General features: G+C 40.7%; 1 protein-coding gene across 2 annotated transcripts in view; it reads right to left on the bottom strand.

The window, feature by feature from the left end:
* Positions 1 to 26,169, bottom strand: part of raraa (retinoic acid receptor, alpha a) — a 400,791-nt gene that overhangs the window by 84,481 nt on the left and 290,141 nt on the right. Inside the window, exon 1 of one of the 2 annotated variants that reach the window (XM_062056003.1) lies at positions 24,828 to 25,499. The exons of the other annotated variant lie outside the window; for it this stretch is intronic. Within the exon in view, the coding sequence (XP_061911987.1) occupies positions 24,828 to 25,005 (178 nt within the window). The 5' untranslated portion in view covers positions 25,006 to 25,499. Of the gene's footprint in view, positions 1 to 24,827; positions 25,500 to 26,169 lie in introns of those variants that run through there. 2 annotated transcript variants of the gene reach the window in all.

The raw sequence follows: 26,169 nt of genomic DNA, 5'->3' as shown, positions 1-26,169 counted from the left end.
GGACCTCACAGAGCTATGCTAAAAACATTAGCTCTCCACCTACGCCAGCCAGCCCTCATCTACTCATCAACACCCGTGCTCACCTGCGTTCCAGCGATCGGCAGAAGGACGAAGGACTTCACCCGATGCGTTTGGCGGCCCGGAGACGTAGGAAGTCAAGGTGAGGTCGGCGGCTAGCATGGCTAGCGCGGCTAGCGCTCCAACAAAGTCCTCCTGGTTGTGTTGCTGTAGTCCGCTGCTAATACACCGATCCCACCTACAACTGTCTTCTTTGCAGCCTTCATTGTTCATTAAACAAATTGCAAAAGATGTCCAGAATACTGTGGAATTATGAAATGAAAACAGAGCTTTTTGTATAGGATTCTACGGGTACCATAACTTCCGTTACTCTGACTTCGTCACGCGCATACGTCATCATACCGCGACGTTTCAGCCGGATATTTCCCGGGAAGTTTTAAATGTCACTTTATAACAGGGGTGGGCAATTAATTTTTACCGGGGGCCGCATGAGCAACCCGAGCACTGCTGGAGGGCCACACTGACAATATTTCAATTAAATTTTGCTCAAATTATTTTTGATATACCGTAAGATAGATAATAATAATAATAATATTTTCATTTAACCTAACTTATCTTTATACAAAAGCAGATGGCTTTTGATGGTTTTATTTTTAACACTTTCTTACACAACACTTCCTGATGTATATTACAATACAAAAATTTCAATTTCTGTCACTTTATCCTGCATCCTCTTTGTTGTAAAACCTTTATTTAACCAGATAAGAAAACGTTGTGAACGTAGCACGCCTGTAAGGTGATTGGCGAAGAAGGAGGAAGCGTTGCTGTTGCGGAAATGAGGAGTGAGGATTGGTTTTCCTTTTGGAAAGAACGAGATACGTTGAGCTGTGTTAGTATAGCTTGCTCAATAAAAGTTTAAAAAGTGCATCAGACTTGGTGTGCACTTCTTCTGGACGCTACAATTGATGTCACAAGTGGGATGAAATGCCTCCCAGTTCGCCTTGCCATCAAACCTGGGAGTCTTCATTGAGGGCGGAATTCCCCCCGTGGCAAGCAGCGTGGCTGCACCTGTAAACGCTCTCTCTCTCTCTCTCTCTCTCTCTCTCTCTCTCTCTCTCTCTCTCTCTCTCTCTCTCTCTCTCTCTCTCTCTCTCTCTCTCTCTCTCTCTCTCTCTCTCTCTCTCTCTCTCTCTCTCTCTCTCTCTCTCTCTCTCTCTCTCTCTCTCTCTCTCTCTCTCTCTCTTTGCGGCGAGCTCCTCACGTGGCACGTACCTCCCGATGACGTAGCACACAAGCAGCGCAGTATGCGCAAAGTTTTACTTCTGCCACCAATTGTAGCGTCCAGAAGAAGTGCACATCAAGTCTGATGCTCTTTTTAAACTTTTATTGAGCAAGCTATACTAACACAGCTCAACATATCTCGTTCCTTCCACACGCACGTCTCCTCACTCCTCATTTACGCAACTCAAGAAGACAACATCTACTTCAGCAGGTCGTTACACTATATTCTTTAAACACAGCAACGTGTGTACCACAAATAAGCACACAGCTATACCTTTACTTGTCTTGTTGAAAACACGCCATTCGTCATCAACTTTTCTCTTTTTAGCGGGCATCACTTGTCGCTGTGCGCCTTCCCTCACAGGACATACGCACATATAACACTTTTCAAAATAAAAGCAGCACAGTTGTATTGCACGCACGACAAAGATGTTTTTTTAAATTTATTTTGTAATTTGAGATTGCCGCTGCGCGCACGAGCATACGTCCACACGGAAGTAATACAAATAACGCTTTTCAAAACAAAAGCAGCACCGTTGTATTGCACACTCGAAATAGATGCTTTTTAAAATTTATTTTGTAATTTATAATTGGCCTCACGCGGGCCGGACAGGGACGTACAAAGGGCCGGATGCGGCCCGCGGGCCGCACAATGCCCAGGTCTGCTTTATAAGTTAACCCGGCCGTATTGGCATGTGTTGCAATGTTAAGATTTCCTCATTGATATATAAACTATCAGACTGCGTGGTCGGTAGTAGTGGGTTTCAGTAGGCCTTTAATATAGACAGGGCCATAGACAAGTTTGGCAATGACAGTGATGGCAGCTTACTCAAATCTTGTTAGATCATTAAAAAGCTAGTACATCACCACTACTGTTGCTAACTAAACATAGCAGATTAATTTAGTAATTGTCACAACCCTAAAATAGACAATCCGAGATGCTTGTTGTAAGCAGGACTTTATAAACCCAGGTTTTAGGAGCGAACCATCTTGGCAGCACATTTACCGCAAAGCAGCTAAAACCAACAGGATACCTTTGCGGACGGTTTCCCTGCTCGTGAGCGCTAATGATGACTGATGACCCACATTTGACTCCACTGTCTGATGTGCAGTGTCAAGGGGCTCCTTAGCGGTAAAATTTGGGCAGAGTGAGCGCAGAGAAAGGCAGAGACAGACACATTTGTCTTGACTGTCACTGGTAATTCAGACGACAAGCAAAAAAGAATGGATAGCATGAGGCTACGTTAGCTCCGAAGAAATGGCTGGGGAGAGCGAGCCGAGTCATCAAGAGAGCAAAGTGGGATATTACTAGAATTTAATGAAGGACAAGTTAAGCCCCCATCTCTGTCTTGTCTGTGTTGCTGCCTGTGCTTGTGCAGACACCAATTTCCTGCATGAATCCCTGACCTTTGCGCGTAGCCTGAAGGGAGCCATTTGATCATCTCACACACAATTTTCTATGATATGCTTGCCTCCTTATGAGGGCTGGTTTTCGTCAGACACGATCTCCGGTAAAGCCTACGCAAAAAAGAAAGCCCTTCGGATTTTCCCTGCCCGCCGCCCGGTAGGAGCGGAGAGTGTGATTTAAAGTCTCTGATGTGGCTTCATCCTCGGTGCGAGCAGATATACTGTCAGCGCTATAAACATGGCAGCTTTACCACGCTCGTCATTTGTCACCATTTACACTGACCAACAAGTCATGTCATCTTAAACGGATCATGTTTCAGCTGTAAACTGGATCTATTGAACCATCAGTCTGTGTTATCATGTGTGTATAGGTCTTTGTTGTTATATGATCATTCACAACTAATATGTAAAGTGCAGGCCAAACAATGGACTATTTATGCATTTGTTTGTCTGTTTAAAAGCCAGAAGGCTACTTCCGGCTTCATGAAGCATGACAAACATACTGTCGACACCATTATAGTTCTGGAAGGTGGATGATTCGATCGCTTTCTGCATTGGCACCTTTGTCCAGATTCTCATCAAAATGTTATGGCTTCTTCCTCGGCCCATGTGCCACCCCCTTTACCGTTTTTCGTAGAAATTGGTTTTGTATTTGCTGTGTAATGATCTATGCCGTGGCTATTCAACTATGTTTTCAGAAAGCCAAGGACCGGGGGGTCAGACTTCTCCCTTCTATTATCATTCCTTGTATCTAGTGTCAACGCAATGCTATGCAATACCTTGACATTTTTGCCAAACGGCTAATAAAGTCACACATAAAGCCATAAACTGAAGAAATATGATTATGCTAGGCAACGATCCTCTTTATGACTGCTGTTTTTAAAGGTCCACTGCAAAAACCTTAGTCTGTGTCTTCAGGGATCTGCTGCAAAAATCGTAAAAAATGTTGTAGTGAAAATGCGCTGATGTACCTATTGTAAATAAAAAAAACACCTCAAAAATACGAGAAGAAAACAGACTAGAGCTGTTCAACTTGTGGCCCCAGATTTCAAATCTGACTGGTGGGGCGCCAGTTTACTAGTTTTGGTCTATACGTTTCAGGTGCTACAATTTATCATGGATGTGTTTGGGTGTCATTTATTTCCTTCTTTTAAAGGCAAAAATATATGGATCATGTTTGTGTCATATACTGTACATCCAGCCTAAAAGTATAAAGCTAGTGGGGACCAGTGTTGGGCATTGTTTGGATTTGGACAACTCCAGTTCAGATTTCCAACCATTGTTGATTCCGATTCTTTTAAAAAAGGCAGAGTTAAAAATTTACTATTCGCACAGGGCTATTTTCAACCAGTATATAAATATCAATCGTTTGAACTTGAATAAAAATTTTACGACATTCCTTTCCACAGGAGTACACTTTCACAAATGTTTCACTTTATTTTTTAAAACCTCATAAAAAAACTATTTTACATATATTCTGTTGTTTTTGTGTTAGAGATAGGGATGTTCCAATCAGGGTTATATGTTGTCAAAACAAAGTCATCAGTACACAATAACTAAACAAAAGCAAAAACTACTATATACTACTCATTGAAATACTTTGTTTCACCCCTCAAAGTCCTCCTATGTCCATGGCTTTAATTTGTCAACAATAACATTAAATGATTGAGAAAAATATCGACCTATTCACTTTATTATCAATCATATGCTGATACTACCCTTGGTATCAGATCTGTCTTCCTCTTACATTTATTCCTATCCATGATCACTAGACAGCAACAGAGCAGCCCAGTAGTTGTTATATTATCCTCTTTTTAGACTCTTATTAATCTACTTGTTAATAGCAGCTTACTTTCTGCTGTAACACGCTTCCATCTACACATCTTAAACTTTACTAAGCACCTATTTGTTGGGTTGTTTTAAGCTAGTTTAGTGATGAGCTTAGTGTTTTTTCTTCCTCTGCATGTAACTTGTAACTAGTCTTGTCCTCCAGTGATAATAATAATTAAGAATTCAGTGTAGGAGGATTACTGACCTAGTGGAATGACTCCACACGGTGTATGGAGATAAACAGTTCTGACTGAAAATTAAAAATAGGAATTAACTTGGGATTTAACAATATCGAAATCTCTTAAAATGCCATAATGGGTAAATGAAGCGGCAGGAATGTTTAGGATGAACACACTTACTGTAACTAAACATAAACATAATGCTCTAATGTTTTAATCATATTTCTGTACTACATTCACATTTATTTTTAAGTGCAAATAATAGTGCTGAAACATCCACTGTTATAAGCAAATATTTAAAATATAAACATGCAGTCTAACAAGTGTAAAACAATAATGTTAACTTAAATGTCTTTCAACTTTCACCTTATGAGAAGCAGTGTCCTCTACAGTGGACTTTTTTCTTTATCATTTTGGAAAATATTGTCAGAAAAGTTTACTGACAATAAAATATTAATGTAAATACCTTAAAAAAAAAATTATGTTTAGCTTCGCTGGCTTCAAAAATATTTTCCGGGTGATGGTTTATCAAGTAGATACTCATATTTCCCGCGTTGCGCAGATTCCGCGCTCCCACTGGACGCTTTCCCTTTGCGGTGGTGCGCAGTACGCAGACTTAATTACCTCCGCCAAAGAGGTTATGTTTTCGCCAGAGTGTGTCTGTTAGCAACATAACTCAAAAAGTTATGGACTGATTTTGACAAAATGTCCGAAAACAACAATTCTTCTCATCTACTACGCACATACTTCACCTTGCCGGTGCTGCGCTGCGCAGAGGATTTTGGTAGATGTGGTTTATTTTCAGACCGGCCAATGTAAAAGTGCAGGAAAAAACTACACTCTTTTCATTTCATACCGTCACATACATTACAGAATTATTGTGAGGATTTGGAAGCCGCAATACCGCGGTATCTAAAATACCGTTACATCCCGAGAATGAATGTTTAAAAATTTGGACAGTTCTGGCAAAATGTCAGACCCTTTGACGAAAAAGTATATCTCAATATATTTTTACTTAAACTCAATATTTGATATATATATCGATATATTTTCTGGTTTAAGTATACATATAAATATATTAATTTTTGAGCGAAATTCACTGAAATTGAAATGAATGACAACTGTACTGTAAATAGTCAGTGGCACTTTTATTAACCCAGTTAGTCAAGATGGGTATTAACAGCACAGAAAATAAACGGTTTAAGTAGCACAGAATTACATAACATAAATAAAACACACAAATATTCTTTCTACTGAAAATAAATAACATAGCTGTGCAAATAATACAAAATGTATCAAACGCAGATAAAAAATAAATTTGCAGGCAGGCACTTTTTAATTCCCAGTCAACGATGTAATGGACTTTCACACATGTACGGTTCTGGCTTGGCAACTCGAGAACAGTTTTGATTTGGGCTTATATGGTTAACAACTCAAATTAATGTTTTATCCAGACGCATACATTTGTCCAAATGTGGCCAAGTAGACGCATTGTGGGTTTCCTGGACGTCGTCTACATCGCTAAAAGAAAAATCTAAGGATGAGAATCCCTCTGCCATCTTCCACTAGTTTTTTTATTATATAAATAGCCCGCTTGATAATTCCCTCTTCTCTTCAACGACTCTCTCGTCGTCATTTGGGATGTTTGTTGTGATTTCCCTTCCTGGTTCCATGACCCGCCCTATCCTGCCTCTGATTGGCCTGTCCGTAATGTTTTGCTCTAATCTCAACCAATCGTTAAACTGACTCTCGCCAGATCCTTGTAGTTCGATGAGCTCCATCTACACAAGCATCTGGGACTTCTCAATAGGAGATGTATTGTAAAAAAATCATTGTATGTGATTGGATAAACCACTTGTCCGTTATCTTGAATGACGTGCTACTTCAACCACTCACATCGAAATCAACCCGTGACGCTGATGAGAGCGACGCTGGGAAATCCAAAACAGAACAGCCGACATATTGGATAATGACTGAGCGAAAAGTTAGAGCACTTTTACTGAAACAACGCAGCAATGTCAGTAGACGATCGATGTCGCAAAACAGTTGCAATAGCAGAATCAATGTCAGCACACGACTCCTCGCTGCATGCCGCCATTGTTGTTTGAATCAAACAGTCGCTTCGGCGCTACGGCACATCTATAAAATCCCGCCCGGCGATCCTTATTGGTTCATTATTTGTTACTATCTTGAAGGAGTTTGCATTGCCCTCGATCCCAGATCCCTGTGTGGAGCTCAGCGAACTACAAGGATCTGGCGAGAGTCAGGTTAACCAATCGTAACTCATCATAGTAAATAACCAACCATGGATGTTCTTATACGTGCGAGCACGTCTTGGAAGGAGGAAGTGGAGGGGTTTAGTAGGCCATGGAGTGTTGAGAGGGAGTCGGGAGCGAGGGAAAATTAAGGAACACAACAAATAACCAGTGTTTGGTCATTTTAACGTGAAATAAATTATATCGATATTACGATATTTTCTTAATTCATATCTTGTTTAAAAATATATCGATAAATCTTACAAACTCGATATATATCGCCCAGCCCTACGTACTATAAAACAGATTACAATGTCTTCGGTGAGTAAAAACATGCTGAGCTTGCAGTCATGCAAAACCCAGGGTAACTTGAACCCAAGCACTCAGATAAGCCTGGTGTGGAAGCTTCCACCCCCACACCCTTGAGGGTCCAGTTAACCCCGGCTGACCTCTGTTAACTGTTCCGTCTCTTGGCCCTGCGACCCAAGGCCTCCTTACAACCCTGTGGGAAGCGGATAAAGCATCTATTGCGACCAATAGAAACTTGCAGGCCTCTCACCCAGTTAAGTCTGTCCATTAAGCTAAGTGGGGACCATCATTTATTAAAGAGTTGCGGATGTATAATTCAGGTGACAAAGAGGACTGCCATGAATAGGGACACAGACACAGGTGAGGACAGCCATTGCAGTACAGTACTATTTTATACACAATAACAAAGTAGGAAAGAAGAGTGAGAGTGGATGCAAGTGAGAGAAGGCAAATTTGAAGTCCAACTCTCCATGTTCCTCACCCACATGGGGTCCTGGGGGAGCCACTGATGTTAATACACTTATTAAGCCTCTCCACTGAAGCTGACTCCACCTCTTCAACCCTGTGCATCAAGAGCTCCTCTCTCTCCAGCTCTCTCTTTGCCTGCCAGGCTTCAGCCACTTGCTACCACAGTGAGATCAAACAGACCAAGCAGACCAGCTCAAGGGAAGCGTGTGATGGTGCTTCCCCACTGAGCGGCCATGCAGGTTGGGGTGGATGTATCAAGCCCGTGGTGCATCCCAGCAGGCTTTGTGGAAGCAGGCAGAGGGGAAGTTCCTCTGCGCTTGCATCCTTTTAAGTCGTCAGACTAAAATTCCCATGCATCTCTTACCCGCTGTTGGGGATTACTGCCATGAAAGGCTTTATTTCTTTTAGCTTCAAGTTGATTAAAAGGGTGGTGAGGTTAGCAGGTAAAAAAAAGTGTCGGCCCTCACAAACATTACTTAACACAATCGAGGCGCAGCAGGTTTAATCGCTGCATTACGTCCAATTCATAATTTACATCAGCTGAGGAAGTTTGCCGCTGCAGCCTGACGAAGCACATTTGTGCGGCCATGCACACTGCACGCACACTACTTGACACAAAGCCTTTCATGCTGGACTGCCCTCTTTAGCAGCCCCATGGCCTTGTTTCAAGGATTGAGGTAATGTCGGCATCCTCACGTGAATGTTGTTGACTCGGCAGCATTCAAAGGGGTCACGTTGACATTTACAAAATGGAAGGTTTTACATGTGTTTAATAGGATGAGGATTTAGGTCAGGGGTCGGCAACCCAAAATGTTGAAAGAGCCATATGGGGCCAAAAAATAAATAAATGTCTGGAGCCGTAAAAAATTAAAAGCCTTATATAAGTGATATAATGAAGTCAACACATGATGTGTCTATATTAGCTGTAATAGCCTACTATCAAAGGCTGACGCAAACCTTTGTTGACAGAAATGTTGTATTTAAATTTTTATTCTACACATTTCTGCACCATTGGAAATCATTAGAAAAATGGAAGCTTCTCACAGGATGAGATAACTTCTGGAAATTACTGGCTCGGAATGGCCAAAGGTATAGATGTGTGTGTCCAAGTATAAGGAAACGGCAGGCTGTCTTCTTCTAATGGATTTATTACAATCTTTGCAAGCTTGGTAACGTTTGCTGTGGTCTGGAACAACATGGCACACAAATAACTATCAGAACTGCAGCCAATAGTACATACAGATAATGTGTTATGAGACATGCAAATATAAATTGAATACGGAGAGGACATAAGTAAAGGAAATTAAATGAGCTCAAATATACCTACAAACAAGGAATAATGATGCAATATGTACATACAGCTAGCCTAAATTAAATCAAAGTACCAATGATTGACACACACACACTAAGTGTGGCGAAATTATTCTCTGCATTTGACCCATCACCCTTGATCATCCCCTGGGAGATGAGGAGAGCAGTGGGCAGCAGTGGGCAGCAGCGGTGGCCACGCCCGGGAATCATTGTTGGTGATTTAACCCCCAATTTCAACTCTTGATGCTGAGTGCCAATCAGGGAGGTAATGGGTTCCATTTTTATAGTCTTTCGTATGACTCGGCCAGGGTTTGAACTGACAACCTACCGATCTCAGGGCGGACACTCTAACCACTAGGCCACTGAGTAGGTTACTAGGCCACTGAGTAGGTATAATAGCATGTTAGCATTGATTAGCTTGCGTTTGGTGGACAAAATGAGACAAAGTAGGAGTGGCATAAAACACGTCTTTCTGTGGCAGCATCGGATAAAGTTGTACATGTAAACAAACGATCCACTATATAAACAGTGGGATTTCTAACAATTAGGAACGTTTGTGTCATGTTTTTCCTCCTACAGAAAATATATTAAATCAAAAAATATATTTTTCCATTTTCACACATCTCTGAAAGAGGTCCAGGGAGCCACTAGGGCGGCGCTAAAAAGCCTCATGCGGCTCTAGAGCCGCGGGTTGCTGACCCCCGATTTAGGTCATTGTGTAGCAGACTCGCTATGCCGAGGCTGTTGGCAACCCCTGGATGCAGGCCAGGTCTCTTGCACTAAAAAAAGCCAATAACGACGAGTTGCCCAGCCAAGCCACTCACTCTCTGTCTGCTACTGATTTTTGCTGAAAATGTATCCACTAATATTACTGTATTTGAAAATGTCAACCCTGCCAGACACCCCCCTCCCACTCCAACGTCTCCCGCAGTGCGAGATCTTTCTTCTTTGGGCTGAGAGATGCTGACAGCCCAGACAATAATCCAACTCTTTTGTAAAAGTAAGAGCAGTACTTTGCAATGGCTTCCCTGAAATAGAGGGGGGACAAAAGAGTCAGGATGGAGCAGGGCTGGTGATTACCTCCGCCAAGGTTTGAATGTAGTCGATTGTGTGGGATGGATTGATTAATCGTGTCTTGAAGTGAGGCAAAATGGAGAGCACTACTTGGCTGCAACCAGCAGAGGAGCTGTTGATTTACTCCAAACTAGTTTGGAGTCTAAAGAAGAGTCAGTTTTAGCTATGAGAAGTTATGCTACATCCACACAGGCCTCTGCTATGCAGCATGATTCTTGTCAATACAACACAGTCATCGAAACAAAACTTCAGAAGAAACAGGTCTCAAGTTCTCATTTAATAATGCCTTTGAACGCATCTCAATGTCATAGGAAGATAGTTGCCTATGAAAGTGTATATGAGGGAATTAGGTTTGGGGGACAGAAGTCAGATTTCTAGAAACACCTTTGACTAGTAACCAACAAAAGGTATATTGTGGTTGTTTGTTGTGTGTTTGTGTATACCACCATGCACTAAGGATCTATGACAACAATAAGGCGCCAGCAGTAACCAAATAAAATATAAACATACAGTATCTCCCCAAAGTGGATACACCCCTTACATTTCAGACATCTTCAAAACGGACAATACTGGAAATGAAACTTGGATGCACAGTGGAACTTCTTGTACGAACTTTTAGATTTATGAATTGCAGACCGAAGAAGAATATGCTTTAGTGTACAAACCTTGTCTCTGTGTATGGACGTTTTATCCACCTATTGTGTTCCTGCGACTCAGCCATTTTATGCCCGGCAGCACATACATAGTGGGCGGGCCAACACATAGGCCTGCTCTAAAATAACGATTCAAATTCGAATTGTAATCTTTATTCATCCCGATTGTAAATCGATTCAAAATTTTCAATTAAGAAAGAAAAATGACATTTAAATTTTTTTTTTATGACAATCAATTTTTTTAAATATGTTTTTTGGACATCTCTAGTGACCAGAAGGAGCTTTTCTAATCTGTAACCTTTTTTTTTAAAAAAGTTTCATTAGAATTATTACACCACATAATACATGGTGAGAATCGGTTAGAATCGAGGATCGTGTTGAAACGGGAATCGATTATGAATTGAATTGTCACCCCAAAAATTGTAATGGATCGAATTGTTAGGTGCCCAAAGATTCAGAATCAAAAGTACTTTATTAAGCCCCGAGGAGAAATTCACACCCCTACTGATCCAGCTCTGGTGCTCATTCAGTCAGCACCGTTCTATTCTATTGCATTCTATTCTTGTGGTTTGAAACAATGTGTGGTCTGAAACATTCAGGAAGTATCCACAGCGTTGTCGACATTGCCCCTCCATTGCACCCCCAAATTTTCTGTGCACGCAAAGAAGATCAACCAACAAGGTAAAGTGACTTGACTGTAGGCAAGACACAATTATCTTGCTACTCACTATAGTGGACAGTAAGTCTATACTACTAGAACACGCTGTACACAGACTACTCTACCACTTCCACATTTCATTTTGTTCTTTGAGAAGATAGACTCAGTTTTGTAAGACATTGGGTGTTGCGTCAGAGTAAAAACACAACCCTTCCTTTCAATGGCACATCTTAACATGCACCGTCATCTCCCAAGTTAACTCAATGCTTTTATCAGAAAACAAGAAGCGGCCTGTAACCCGAGCATGTCTGCCTCCCATCTTTGGAACAGACCTTCCAATCCATCACTAACCAGCACAGCACTCTGCTTTTCCATCGCCTCATTTTGGCACTCCATTTCATCTCGGTCCCAGGTGGGCCTTTAAGAGTCAAATGTCGGGAGGGTCGAGGTCCAGACGAACATGTAATGAATATGAAATGATTCAAAGGGGGTGGTGGGGACAGGACGACATTCGGCGTTCTACCAAACGACACCGACTGAGTCAAGTTGGGCTGGGTCGGGCTCGCGTGAGAGAGGCGAGGAGATGAGAACACACAATAAAGCATATCTAAAGTTACATCACAGAAAAAAGGCAACGTAAATCAAGACACACACAAGGACCTTGTCTTCCTCCCGGAAGCCACTTAGACCAGACATTATGATACGCAGTCCAAATAAGGACATTAATGAGATGATCTGACAGACTGCTTTTATCATGTCCATCTTAAAAGCAGGAATGCAAACTAATCAAAAGCACCATTTTAGCAAAAGAGGAGGCGGGGGGAAGGGGTTTGTTGCACAAATAAAGATTACATTTTGAGGAATCCTGCTTATTTTAGCCCCTCCTTATAAAAAAACACAAACACGAGCAGCGCCATCGCATTTCATCTCTTCTGCTGCTGACTGAGACGGCAGTAACACGGAGCTATTTTCTGCCCAGACAGCAAAAGAACTGCCAGGGCTTTAGTATTTTTAGCCCGCTAAGCTCTCTACCCTATTTTCTTGGCTTCCCCGCTCTCTAAACAGGATGGCATTCCATTGTGGATGTTTGTGTAGGTACGCCACAGAGGAGGAGGGGACGCCTTGAGGTGTACACAAGTCACGTGACCTGGGTCGTGCGAGAGAGAGAGAGAGAGAGCATATTCTGATGAAACATGGCAGGATTACATGTAATCACTATGTAGCTCAGGCGTAACCTTGTCTCCAGTCTAGATGCCACTGGAAGCGACGTCCACTTGAATAAATGGACGCCACACCCTGAATATTTGCCATCAGATTATTTCTTTTGTTCAAGGTGGTTGCTGTCATAAATTACGCGCTAGAGGAGCGATCGCATTGATCGACAAGTCACGTCAGCAAATGTAGTCAGTCGTGCGTGAGCGAGCATGCCATGGGTTTGACTTTTGGATTATTTTGACTGTTTACCTTAGGTTTCACAATTATAATCAGACAAAAACACATGATGGCGGTGTAACAACATCAATGAAATATTAAATTACTTCTTACAAATGGCTCTGATTTAAATTATTTGTTTTTTGCCCTTAAAGTAATTTCCTGAGTTTGTAAACAATAACAAAAAATATTTTGATAATATAAAATACTGATCTTACCACTGTAGTATCAACCTATACCGATACTGTTTTTGGTATTGGTGCAATCAACATTTGTATTGATCCGCCTGTCTTTGTTTACATTCCAGAGCTCTAGCTTAGCAGTTAGCATATCCTCTTATTGTGTGTAGTGTAGCATCTTTAGTTATTCATTGTCCTCCAGTGATAATGCTACATAATTTGCCACCATAGAGATGGAGATTGCTGACTTAGAAGTGGATTTGCACTGTTGAGGGACATTAGCTGCGAGAAAGAATGCTACGTTGCGTTGGATGCGTTTGTTCGCTTGTCGCTGTCAAATTTGCGGGTAGAGTATCATCGACATGTATTATCACAATATAATGATAGTATTAAAAACTACTGTCGGAAAAATGTATATTGTATATCATCTACAGCAGGGATGTCAAACTCGTTTTTTATTGAGGAAAACTTCGCAGTTATTGTTGCCCACAGAGGGCCGCTTATAACCATGAATAATGTATAAATATAAATGTATATAAACATAACACATGTACATAACTGCCTATGGATATATTTTTTTACGCACACTGTAAAAAAATATTTAGATTTTACTCTAAAAACTGGCAGCTCAGTAAAAAGAGAAAAAAATAAATACATGAGATGGAAAAACAGTATGACTGTTTTTGTAACAGTACAATTAATGGAAAAGAGTTGCCAGGTTAAAAAAAGTTAACTCTACAGTTGTTGTTTCAATAGTGTATTACTGTATATAAAAAAACGGTACAAAAGTAGATTTTACGGTAAAAAATAGAGTCGCCAAAATTTTACTGTAAAATCTGGTGTCATTTTTGCAGTGCATAATTTGATGGATGACTTGCTTTGAAATCATAACTCAAGCAGGTACTTAAGTATTTATCTTTATTTTAACAAAAATATTTTTTGGGAATATACGGTAATATAATATTTTGTTACATTAGATCGCCTTCCGCCCGAATGCAGCTGAGATAGGCTACAGCACCCCCCGCGACCCCAAAAGGGACAAGCGGTAGAAAATGGATGGATGGATGGATGATAAGAGTTTAAAATATATGCAATTGCATGCAGTACACGTAATTTGTATATGTCAAAATGGAAAGAACAGATATACAAGTACTTTATAGATACATTTTTCAAGGCTTTCACGGGCCACATAAAATGATGTGGCTGGCCAGGTCTAGCCCCCTGGCCTTGAGTTTGACACCTGTGGTCTATAGTATGTTGCGCAACCCTATCATGTGATTTGCATTATACCGTATTGAAAAACCGCTTACATTTTCCTAGGATTCCGTCTTTGACGAATCTTTTGAAAGGGATTACCATTATTTCCGGACAATAGAGCGCACCAGGATATAAGGCGCACCCACTAAATTTTGGAAGAAAAACATTATTTTTCCAGACTATAAGGCGCAAATACATACGTTGCGAAGCGGGTTATTTACACAGTAAGATTCTGTAAATGTTTATTTACATACTTTGTTTCCAAACGGTGCCTGTCCCACGGCACTAAAACGGCTGATTAAACAAAACGGAGTCATCGTCATGTACCCACTAGCTGCGAAAGCTAGCTCTCCAATCAGCTAAACAGACTCAGTAACTCCACGGTGACGTCTTGGTGAATTTACTGAGGAATCGTGAATGTGTCAGCATATTAGCTAATGCTAACAATGCGAGTGTCATTACATTATGATAGCACGTACAGATATGCATGAAAACACTCCTACAGACATCACATATTGGACGGTTAAGTACGTATAAACAGTTTTAGTTATATTGTAAATCTTACAAACGTGGCTTGGAGTGATAAATGAAGAATACATCCAAGTAGAACGCTATGGACGGCAATAAAACACCCTCTCAGTGTTTTGCTTGTGTTTTTTTGTTTTTTTTAAAAGTATTTTGTTTTAAGGTCGCCAGCGAAGAGAAATCCATAAATTAGCCGTTCCATCTTATAAGTCACAGGATTCAAAGTGTAGGAAAAACTAGCGGCTTATAGTCTGGAATTTACAGTACTAATGATAACTGAGGTACCACTGTACATCACTATGGAATGTGTCGGTTATTGTGAAATTGCGAGGAGCCATGACGCAGCATGTGACTGCCCAGTTTCACCTGGCCACTGTGTAGGTAAGACGGCAACAGACAAAGTGAGAGAGAAAAAGGAGACACTTTGGGAATGAAAATGCCTCGCAGATGAATTCTCCAATGATGAATGTCCCGGGTTCAATACCGAAATGAATTTATGTGTGTTCCATTATGCGTGGGTGGGCTATGAAACATGGAGAGAGAGAACCCTCCCCTCGTTGTGCCGCTGAGCTAGCCATGCACGGCGCGTTTGCGAACAAGCCATCTGTAGAGATAAGTAAAGAAGTGATTACAACAGGGCCAGCTCCATTTCTGACAGTTGACGCTTGGCTGAACCCACGCAGCGAATTGATTTAAATGAAGAAGCTATGAATATTTTAAAGGCCGCAACCCCCTCTCTTGAAGCTCAGCCGCCCACTCACTCCTGTGTGTGTGCGTACAACAGGATGGACAGAAAGGGAAAGGTCATTATTGAAAGTGAGATTACGGCGCTATTGTCACAACTTCCCTCTTTCTTTAGGGCCTGAAGGATCCTTGCTGTGTGCCGTGTTCATCAAAGTGGGCTTTGCAGTGTACACAAAGCCTTGTTTGGGGATTTGGCGTGCAAGTAAAGTGGTGGCGAAGCAACTGATGCCTCCTAAACCACTCTACAAACAGGAGGTGGCTGCACACCAGCCAAATATGATGCATTTTTATCAGTGGAAATGTGACAGAAGACACTGGTTCTTGGGAGAATATGGCCACAACACCTTTTGTATCAAACAAAAAAAATAAAAGTCCAGCTGGTGAAAAGGTGTTGCTGTTTTTGGGAAGTGATGGCAGCTTGGGAGATGTTACCCCGCGGCGGCGTTGAACCCCCTTTTGACCTTTCACTATGACAAACATACCTCCATGACAAAAGTGCGTTATTGATGTGCACCTGATGGTGAAGGCAGGCGTGTTTCTGTGGACACAAGCCGATCTCGCTCCCTCTTTCTGTCAGGCGGCCGCGTTCCAAGCATTTAGGGCTACTAAATCAGTGTCGCCAAGGGCTAAAAAACGTGGCGCCATTTAGGAGTCCTTTCTTTATCCTGTCACTCTCTATGTATCATTTGCGTGGATGTAAAAGGAAATCTGGTAAGGCTTAGTTTACACTTGGCAGTGATAAAGAGGGCAAATGGTGAAGTTTAGGAATATTAATGTCAAGGATTTGATCGCTTTCCATTAACAGTCACAGATTGCAATTTTAGCGATGTTCAAAGCAGCTTTGCCAAGGAGCCCTAAGTGGATTATTGCAGAAAGCAAGTGTAGTACAAACTACATAGGCGTGCATTTTTTCTCCCTGCACCTTTTTAAAAGGCAGTTTTTTTCCCATGCACTTAAATTATCAAATTAATCATTTAACAGTATTAAATGGAGACAAGTCAAATACTTGTGCCAGGCGGATAACCACTGCTCGGACTGAAACTTGTCCCTTTAGACCGCCCAGAAGCTCACTTATTGGCTTTCTCGCGCTGTCTTTTTGCCAACGTGACACTGATTGACAGCATGCATCAGCTGACCAATCAGTGGTCAGACAAATTTGTCACAAAGATGTTTATAATGGCAGTATCACATCAGTATCTGGTTTGAAGCGGTTGGAGTGCATGGTCCTTAATTGTAGAGCAGAAAAAACGTGATTTCTATCCTCGCCTACGTAATTTCCTTCATTGTTAATTTTGAAAACGTATTATTTGCTTATCATATATTGTTAATAATCTAAAACATACATCCAAATGAATTTAGGCTTAAAAGTAAAATTGTTTCAAACACATAAAAAAGGAAGACTAAAAGAAAAACACATGCATCAAGTCCTTCAAGTCACGCCCCCTGTACTCAAGCCTATTGTTTCCCTCCACTTGATATCCAAATTGCATACCTAAGTACATATGATATGACTTGTCTAGCAAAACTCAAATCAGCGTTTAAGTATTTTGTGATATTTACTAAATACTGTAACAGTACATGTTTTTGTAATCAGATTATTTGGTACAATACGAGTTCCTATCCGGTATACATTAAGTGACGGACAGGAAGTGTAACTGCCTCGCAAATACATTGCCTAGCCTTTGGACTAATGCTAGTGCCAAGGAGAAGTTAGAGCTTGAAAACCCTATTTTGTCCATTAATTATAATTGTTGGATTCTATCAGTTTGTTTGTGTCATGATAAAAAACCATTAACGTTTAGCATTTTGTTCACTTATACCAGGGGTGTCCAGACTTTTTCAAGCAAGGGTTGCATACTGAAAAATATAAGAATGTAGTGGGCCAATTTAATGCATGTTGTACATTAAATATGCTAAAACTAATTCATGAATGTACAACAGTATATGCTATGCTACAGGTGTCAAACTCAAGGCCTGGTATGCGTTCTCTATTCTGACCGAAAGAATGTACTTCCATCCATCCATTTTCTACCGCTTGTCCCTTGCAGGGTCGTGGGGGGTGCTGGAGCCTATCTCAGCTGCATTCGGGCGGAAGTCGGGGTACACAATGGACAAGTCGCCACCTCATGGCAGGGCCAACACAGATAGACAACGTTCACACTCACATTCACACACTAGGGACCATTCAGTGTTTCCAATACTGCATGAAATTGCACATTGTTTAAACTTTGATATTATCTGATCAGAACAACTATTAAATTGTATACTGAGACAATGTCCGAAAAATATATATCTGGCTTGTCACTTTGACTTATGATTACAAAGCAAGTTATCCATCAATTTGTTGTAAATAATAATAATAATCCAATAATAAAATGCATAAGCAATTGTTTAACAATATTATGAGGTGATTATACATTTATATTTACAAGTATTCGCTGTTGCAAGCGGCTCGCCGAATGTAAAGAGTCAAAAATGCGGGATAAAAATGGCCCCCCGGCCACATTTTGGACACCTTTGACTTACACTGTACCTAGAATGTATTGCATCATGTTTATGACGTATTCTTACACCCCTAATAAACATTTATTGTGGTGGTACTTGCTGAATATTGTTGAAATAATGGGCAGGGTGTGACGTTCACAGTTTGTTTGCAAGGTCAACACTCATCTCTTGGCCAAGCGCAAACACAACAACCACAGTCTTCTGTGTTTCTGCCTTCCAACTACAACAACAGAACACTTACGTCCGACTAACCTCCATGCATAAATAACTATAACGAGCATTTTTGTATTGATGCAGGGCAAAAGACTTCAGCCCTTAAATAGCACGAGTCAGATTAAAGTACCATTCATCCCTCCAGGCTACGCCAGCCCACTTGGCACCCCTAACTTCAGGAGACAAGCTGGCTATATAAAAAAAAAAAAAACATGCCCCCTCCCTGCCTCATCTACTCTCTATGAAAATCCCTGGTGAGCGCTGGCTTTTCATAGAGCGGACAGCACACAGAACAAGAAGCAGCCTATAAGCTGCTGAGCATTTCCAGCCCTCCTTTTCGCCCCTTCTTCATAAACCCCCCATTTTGGCGTGTGACAGTCATGTGAAAAAGGCCATGCACATTCTTTCATGCATGAGTCCGTAATTGCTGGAAGGGTTCTGAAGGGCATTTTTTCATATGAAAGACCGGATCCCTTTTTTTCCTTACAAATATTCAGCATTGTTCCTCTGCATGGCACTAAAATGCCACTGACCTACTGACACTGCATCTTTTTATAACTCAAAAAACTATTAGATGAATGTGTGCGGGGCTTTTTCCAACTGTTGGTCATTGCGTTACACTTGAAATATACAGTATATACTTTGTTGACATTAGGGCTGCAACGACTAACTGATCAGAAAAAAAATCTTCGATTTATATTCTGTTGCTTCGATTAATCGTTTAATGAATGCGTACCTAAAAAAATTTAAACAATCCAGGCCACATGGGGCTCATGGAACTTTAAATACGTGGACATAGTTTCTACACGACCACAAGTTCAACTTTAATGCTAAGGATGTGCATTAATCAGGTAAAAATAATGGTTATTATTTCAACTATTTTGCCAAAAATTCGCATTGAGGTTATAAAGTGTCTTTTATCTGATTACTCGATTAATCGAACAAACTAATCAATTACAAAAATAAGAAGTAGCTGCAGCTCTATTTTTACTGACAAACCGTTTTAGATTAGCTTTAGGACTTTATATAAGGGGAACCATATCTGAGTTAAATTTAAGTTATATTTTAATCTAATCAAGCAGTAGAACCATCTAATTGTTTTGGGCTCCAGAAAGTCAAAGAGATAATCACAATAAAAAAAAAATGTATAGTAAAAAAAATAAACAAATATATTATTTAATAAAATAAACAGATCTGTATATTATATTGTTTTTTTTACTAAAATGTATCAATTAAAAACCGATATTGTTTAAATATTTTATGTTACAAACATACTTAAGTAAAACAAAAAATCTAATAAATTGCTATATAATTAAAGTAATTCATAAATTTGGCAAAAAGTCAAAAGTATTTTATAGTGTGTCCTTTAAAAGGGTCAAGACAGCCTCACACAGACCTCATATATATTGTTTTGCAAAGGTGTCAAACTCAAGGCCTGGAGGCCAGATTTGGCTCGCCACGTCATTTTATGTGCCCGTAAAGCCTGGAAATAATGTGTCAACAAAGCACGTCATCTAAAATGATGTTGTTCTATTAATTTTGACCAAGAGAGTGCATGCATGCATGCGAATGCATATCTTTTAAACTTTATTATTACCTGACAAAGAGGAAATTATTATACCATAAACTTTTTTAGATATCTGCTGGTCACCTTGACTTATCCTTTCAAAACAAGTTGTCCACCATTTGTACGTAAATATAATAATTAGTGCTGTCAAATGATACATTTTCTAAAAACAGATGAATCACTCTTGTGAATTTTGATGAATTAAGATTAACCACAGTAAAATACCATTGAAAAAAAGACCAGGATATTTTGACACACAGCACTTTTGTCAGAATGTCATACAGGAGCATTTTTGTTAATAAATAATGATAAATGGGTTATACTTGTATAGCGCTTTTCTACCTTCAAGGTACTCAAAGCGCTTTGACAGTATTTCCACATTCACCCATTCACACACACATTCACACACTGATGGCGGGAGCTGCCATGCAAGGCGCTAACCAGCAGCCATCAGAGGCAAAGGGTGAAGTGTCTTGCCCAAGGACACAACGGACGTGACTAGGAAGGTAGAAGGTGGGGATTGAACCCCAGTAACCAGCAACACTCCGATTGCTGGCACAGCCACTCTACCAACTTCGCCACGGCGTCCCAATGTTAAATATTTTACTTCAAAGCACCTCATGTATTTGCAGTTTTATTGAAAGTACTGTCTGAGTTTAGTTTGAAGCAAAATGTGTGAGTGAGCACACTAATCGGAGTTCTGTCTCAGAGGTGCTTTGACCTGATTGGTAAGCATTCCCGGTAAAAGAGCATTTATGTTCAAAAATAAATTTGGTACTTAATCTGTTTATTCACAATTAATGAGTAATCGCATGAGTTAGCGGGTTAAATTTGACAGCCCTACTGATAACCACCTGCATAGGCTATGGTGTATATTTATATATATTAATTGTTACAAGCGGACATCTGATGTGGTGTGGATGAAAACAAGTTTGACACCCCTGTTGTATAGGGATAGTAACAATCAAAAACTATATGCAGAAAAATATAAAAATATGTCATCACATAGAGCTAAGACAAATTACTTTTATGGTGCTGTTGAATGATTATTTTGTTTAAATCAAAGTAATCCGAATTTTGAAATTGGATTAATCACAGGTTATTATTAGCTGCATAATGCATCATTTAGATTAATTAAAAAAATAAACAAATGCAATATTATTGTCAGAATGTCATACAGGAACATTTTCTAAATGTCTAACTTGTGCATCATTTATTTGCTCAAAACTTGGTAACAGATTTATCTGAAGTACAGTAAGGGTGTGTTTTGAAGTGAAATCTGCCAGCAGTCGCAGTCTCCTTACTCATCTTTGTATGACAGATGCATTGACCTGATCACTGACTGGATGACAACCCAGGTAAGTATCCGCAGTTAAGGTTAAGTAAATTGCGTGATTAATCTGCATGTATACATGAATAATGTGATATCTTGTTTTAACTCATTATTTTTGACAGCCCTACTTTCTTTGCATAAGGTCAGGGATTCTCAAACAGTGGTACGGTCTATTTAGTGGTACGCCAAATAATCACTCGATTAAAGTATTGTTTTATTCTCCTATATTTAAACAGTGTTACTGTTCAAACTGTGTGCAATATTACAGTGGCCAAACATATACGAAATACTTTTTAAAAAACTGCCTTGTTTTAATGAATACTTAGGCCTACTACGTCACTGTGTTTTAATATTGGTAATTATGGTGCTACTTGGAGAGCCAAATGTTTTCTGAGGTGGTACTTGGTGAAAAAAGTTTGAGAACCACCGCATTGGGTGATAAGGAAATAGAAAAAGGAAGGCCCCCCAAAAATAGACAAACAACACAACACTACCAAGAGACTAGTGGTATTTAAAGCTTGCAGTCTTGGGGGATTGTCTGCTGCTGTTTGAAGCTACTTTGAATTCCTGCCTAAGATGTGAAGCACGCGGTTTTGTGTTTTCTACCAGAATGATCTAATAAGTCGGTGACAATACCTCTCCATTTTTTACGACATGGGACCAGTGAAGGTTCTAATGCCAGCATCGACCCACACACACACACACACACACACACACACACACACACACACACACACACACACACACACACACACACACACACACACACACACACACACACACACACACACACACACACACACACACACACACACACACACACACACACGCACGCAGCACACACATTCTTGTATTTGTTACCTTATTGAGACCTGAGGAAAAATGCCTGCCTCTTTAGGACCAACCTTTCTAGATATATAAAGATTTGTATTTACAGCATTGATGATGTATACATATTGTGTTTGTAATTTGTTTTGAATCTTCATTATTTACTTCAAGTTATTACAGTATATCTATATATACATATTTATTTTTATTTGTTTTATTAATTTTGGCCAAAAGGGGCGCATTTCAATTTCTAACACACACTTGTTACATATGTTGACCATAAGGGGAGCACTTTTAAAAGCAACACCCACTCAATTTGAAAAATCCCTCCTTTTGGGGACCACCCTTATTTTGATGGATTTCACCACCAGGGGTGCATATGAGAACTATATTGTTTTGTTTTTTGTAATGTGCTTAAGGCCGATGACAAAGGTGTCACGAACCACAGATGGCCCCTGTGCCGCACTTTGGGCAACCCAGCTGTAGATGCTAACTGTTAATGGCCACTATAGTTTTAGTACCGTAGCGTATTTGTTCATCCTATGATCACATATGGGACGCGGGTTGTCTTACGTCAGCACCGGAAGTCGTAAAACAGCTGTTCACCTGGCGGGTTTTTTCGGGGATGAATAGGGAAGTCCTTCTTAAACTGCCGTCTTGTTTTATCATATATTGCTGCCTTTGGTTCTGTAACAACTTCTTCCCTCAGGCCATCAGACTCTTGAACACATCAAAATAATTCCCTCAATTCCCTCCCAAAAAACGGATTAACTTTCTGGAATATAAAGACAATGTAACATACATCCATAAACGTGGATGCATGTGAAAAACAGCAATATATTTATCTGTACAGTAGGGGTGTAACAGTACACAAAAATTTTGTTTCGGTACGTACCTCGGTTTAGAGGCCACGGTTTGGTTCATTTTCGGTACAGTAAGAAAACAACAAAATATAAATTTTTGGGTTATTTATTTACCAAATTTGCAAAATCTTCCACCAAAAATATTTTTCTTAGTGGAATATTTGATGTGAAGTAATCGGAACCTTGGATAGGTCAATAATTCATAATAACATTGATTTTGATTCAATATTATGTTTTGAGCAATGACAGTTTGAAAGAAAAAAAAAAACAGCTTTGTTTTATTAGTCAATATTGCAACTTTTTCTAAATTACATTTAAACTTTAAGCTTTTTTATTTCACTTTTGTTATGTTTTTGTTTATTTTAATAATATTTTTAGAATGTGCCTTGGGAATTTAAAACATTAGCTGTGGGCCACAAATGGCCTCCGGGGCACACTTTTGACACCCCTGCTATAGATAATAAAAAATGTAATCTGATAAATCTATCGATAAAAAGCAGAGCCTGGCGACGCATGCGCGTTTATCATAACTCTCGCTCTCTCTGCCCCTCCCTCACGAATGCTGCTGCGCGCACAATTTGTTTTGTTTTTAACCCCTTCTTAACCCTGAACGTACATTGAAAATACATGCAACCCTAACTCAAAATGCCGGACATTTGAGGCATTTAAGAAACTCCACCCGGACAGCGACGCAAAAGATGACATGTCCGGTGAAAAGAGGACGTGTGGTCAGTCTATCGTAGCCCGGTCGTTGCTAGCATGCTGTGTGTTGTGCCTCGGTGTGCATTGTTTACAAAACTTAATATGTCCATGTGGAAACTCGTTCGGTACACCTCCGAACCGAAACCCCTGGACCGAAACGGTTCAATACAAATACACGTACCGTTACACCCCTACTGTACAGTAATCTATTTATTTATATCTGCATCTTATTGCTCTTTTATCCTGCACCACAACGGGCTAATGCAACAAAATCCCGTTCTTATCTGCACTGTAAAGTTCAAATTTTAATGACAATAAAAGGAAGTCTAAGTCTTTGCACCTGTCAATCTTTACTTTTGTATGCACATTACATCAACAAAAAATCCTGACTTTGGAGCAATGTTCACAGACTCTAGTATTTGGCTCTCTATTAGATGCAATTATTGGGACCGTGATTTATGTCCTAACTTGTTCACCGGTCCTCATATGGAAGGTACTACTCCTTGTTGATGTCTCAAGAAGGGTAGAAATACAAGAACACACACACACAAGAGCTCTGTGGTGGAGCTAAACAATGTTGAGTGGAGTGTGGGATCAGAGGTCTCTTCCTGGGCCAAAAACCCCCACACACTCAAGCTCACATGGTTCAAATCAATGCTGCCACTAACGCTGTCTAGTGGGCCAATTCAATAATTACTATGTATTTTGTGCTCGGAGGCCAAAGAGAATTGTGTAAATACGGGGTGAAAATTGTGGCAAATACAGTTGTCAAATAGCAGTTTATTGCTTCTGCTACATATCAGATCCAGAACCCCCTTTTTTTTTTGGGTAAATCCCTTTGTCATGTGCTTTTAAAGTCTTGAGTCAAGGAGGAAATTGGCCCTTAAGTCTTTTTTTTTAACACTCCTTTAGCTGTGAAAGACAACAGAAAGACCTGCAAGAAAGACTTTGTTGTTGCAATAAAACTATATTAGGTGTCATTTCACTTTTAGAAAAACAATGCAATAAAACTAAACGTGCAGATATTAAACTTTAAAAAAAAAAAGATGAGGGAGTGGGGCTTTTGCAGAGATCAGGTTAGCTTGCCCTGTTTGCAGGTTTTTATTTTCATAGCTGAGGGGGGAAAAAACACCCAACGTGGGCGAAGACTGAGAAAGTGGGTCAAGTGTTTAGATTGGTGGCAAGAAGGGAATTCATGCAAAGGTGTTGATTGTGATTATTATAGGAGATGACCTACAGTGATTGGAGCCGTTCCAGTGCTGGTTTCTGACCGACGAGCTGTACGGGTGAGGACCCCCGGGAACCAGTCCTTTCTCCGGGAGCAGACACCCTCTGCTCTGGTTGTAGTAATCCATCATCAAAAAGGGATTCGGGCTGGGGTTCAGTCCCACTACGTCCACACTTTCATACATCATACGAGGCGAGGAGGGGGTGGTCGTCGTTATCCCACTCACAAAAAAGAAACCCGTGGTGTGGATGTTAGTTTAAAAAGGCCAGATGCAAAGTGCTAGATCCATGTGTCAATGCGACGCTGCTCCGATGTCTATCAAGCCCCAAACTTCCAAGCGGAGGGCGCGAAATGCAGCGAGTGGAATCCGGGGAAAAAAAGAAAAAAACACGAGCGAGGGAATCCTCGCCCAGCCCCCCTCCCCCGCGCCGTGGCCGAGTGTGGGCGACGACGAATGCGCAAAAAAAAAAAAAAAAAACCCCGGCGTCCGTCCTCCTGGTCCTAACCGCCTTGTTTTTTTTGCTGTCCACGGACTCGAAGCTCGACTGAAGCCCACGACGGCTCTCATGTTCTGCGGCCGTGTGACAAGACACAGCAGCTGAGGGGCTTTAAGCTCCGCCCCCTTTCCCCTCCTTTCATGCCTCGCACCGCCTACCTTTAACCCATTGAGGCACGTCATCCCCGCACATGAAAGAGGCCTCCTTTAGGTATGCACTAAGTTCTAAAAAGACCTGCTATGATACTTGAAACATTCTTCTCCCCTTCTCCTTCCAACTTCTTTGACCCTGTCCCCCGTGGTCCCACCATCAGTCCCCAACCCTCAGATTCTTGCTCCCCCAGTCTCTGTCCCTCATTTGCCTAATGCTATGCAGCTGAACTTTTCCTGAACCCGAAGAAGTAGGCAGCCTCACCTCCTGGTGACCCACTGGATGACTTGGATTCGCCTCTCTGGCTCGCTCCCATCTCACATTATTCAAGGTTTCCCACCTTGAACACTCAATGTAACACCATGACACTTTTTTTCTTACTTTTTTTTCGCACATTTAGCATCCAAAGTCAATGTGACCTTTTTTTTTCTCACAGTAATTACAGTCTGATCCAGCTGTTGTGCTGTGTGTCACATCCCCACGTCCACATGTTGCTCCACTTTCACAGCATTCCAGTCTGCATTGTCGCAACTTGTTACGGGAGACAGGTGCCAAAGTGATCAAACACGCCGACTACCTTTTTTTTTTTTTATACGTCAGAGTGAGCACGGACACAACTTGTACGATTTGTGTCAGGTTGGCACAAACGTGACCCCAGGATGCAGAGATGTCAGGTAAAAATATGAGCAAGTACAGCGAGAAGA

The sequence above is a fragment of the Entelurus aequoreus genome, linkage group LG08 (genome assembly GCF_033978785.1).
Source record: "Entelurus aequoreus isolate RoL-2023_Sb linkage group LG08, RoL_Eaeq_v1.1, whole genome shotgun sequence".
NCBI lineage: Eukaryota > Metazoa > Chordata > Actinopteri > Syngnathiformes > Syngnathidae > Entelurus > Entelurus aequoreus.
This window is presented reverse-complemented; position numbering and strand designations above follow the sequence as displayed.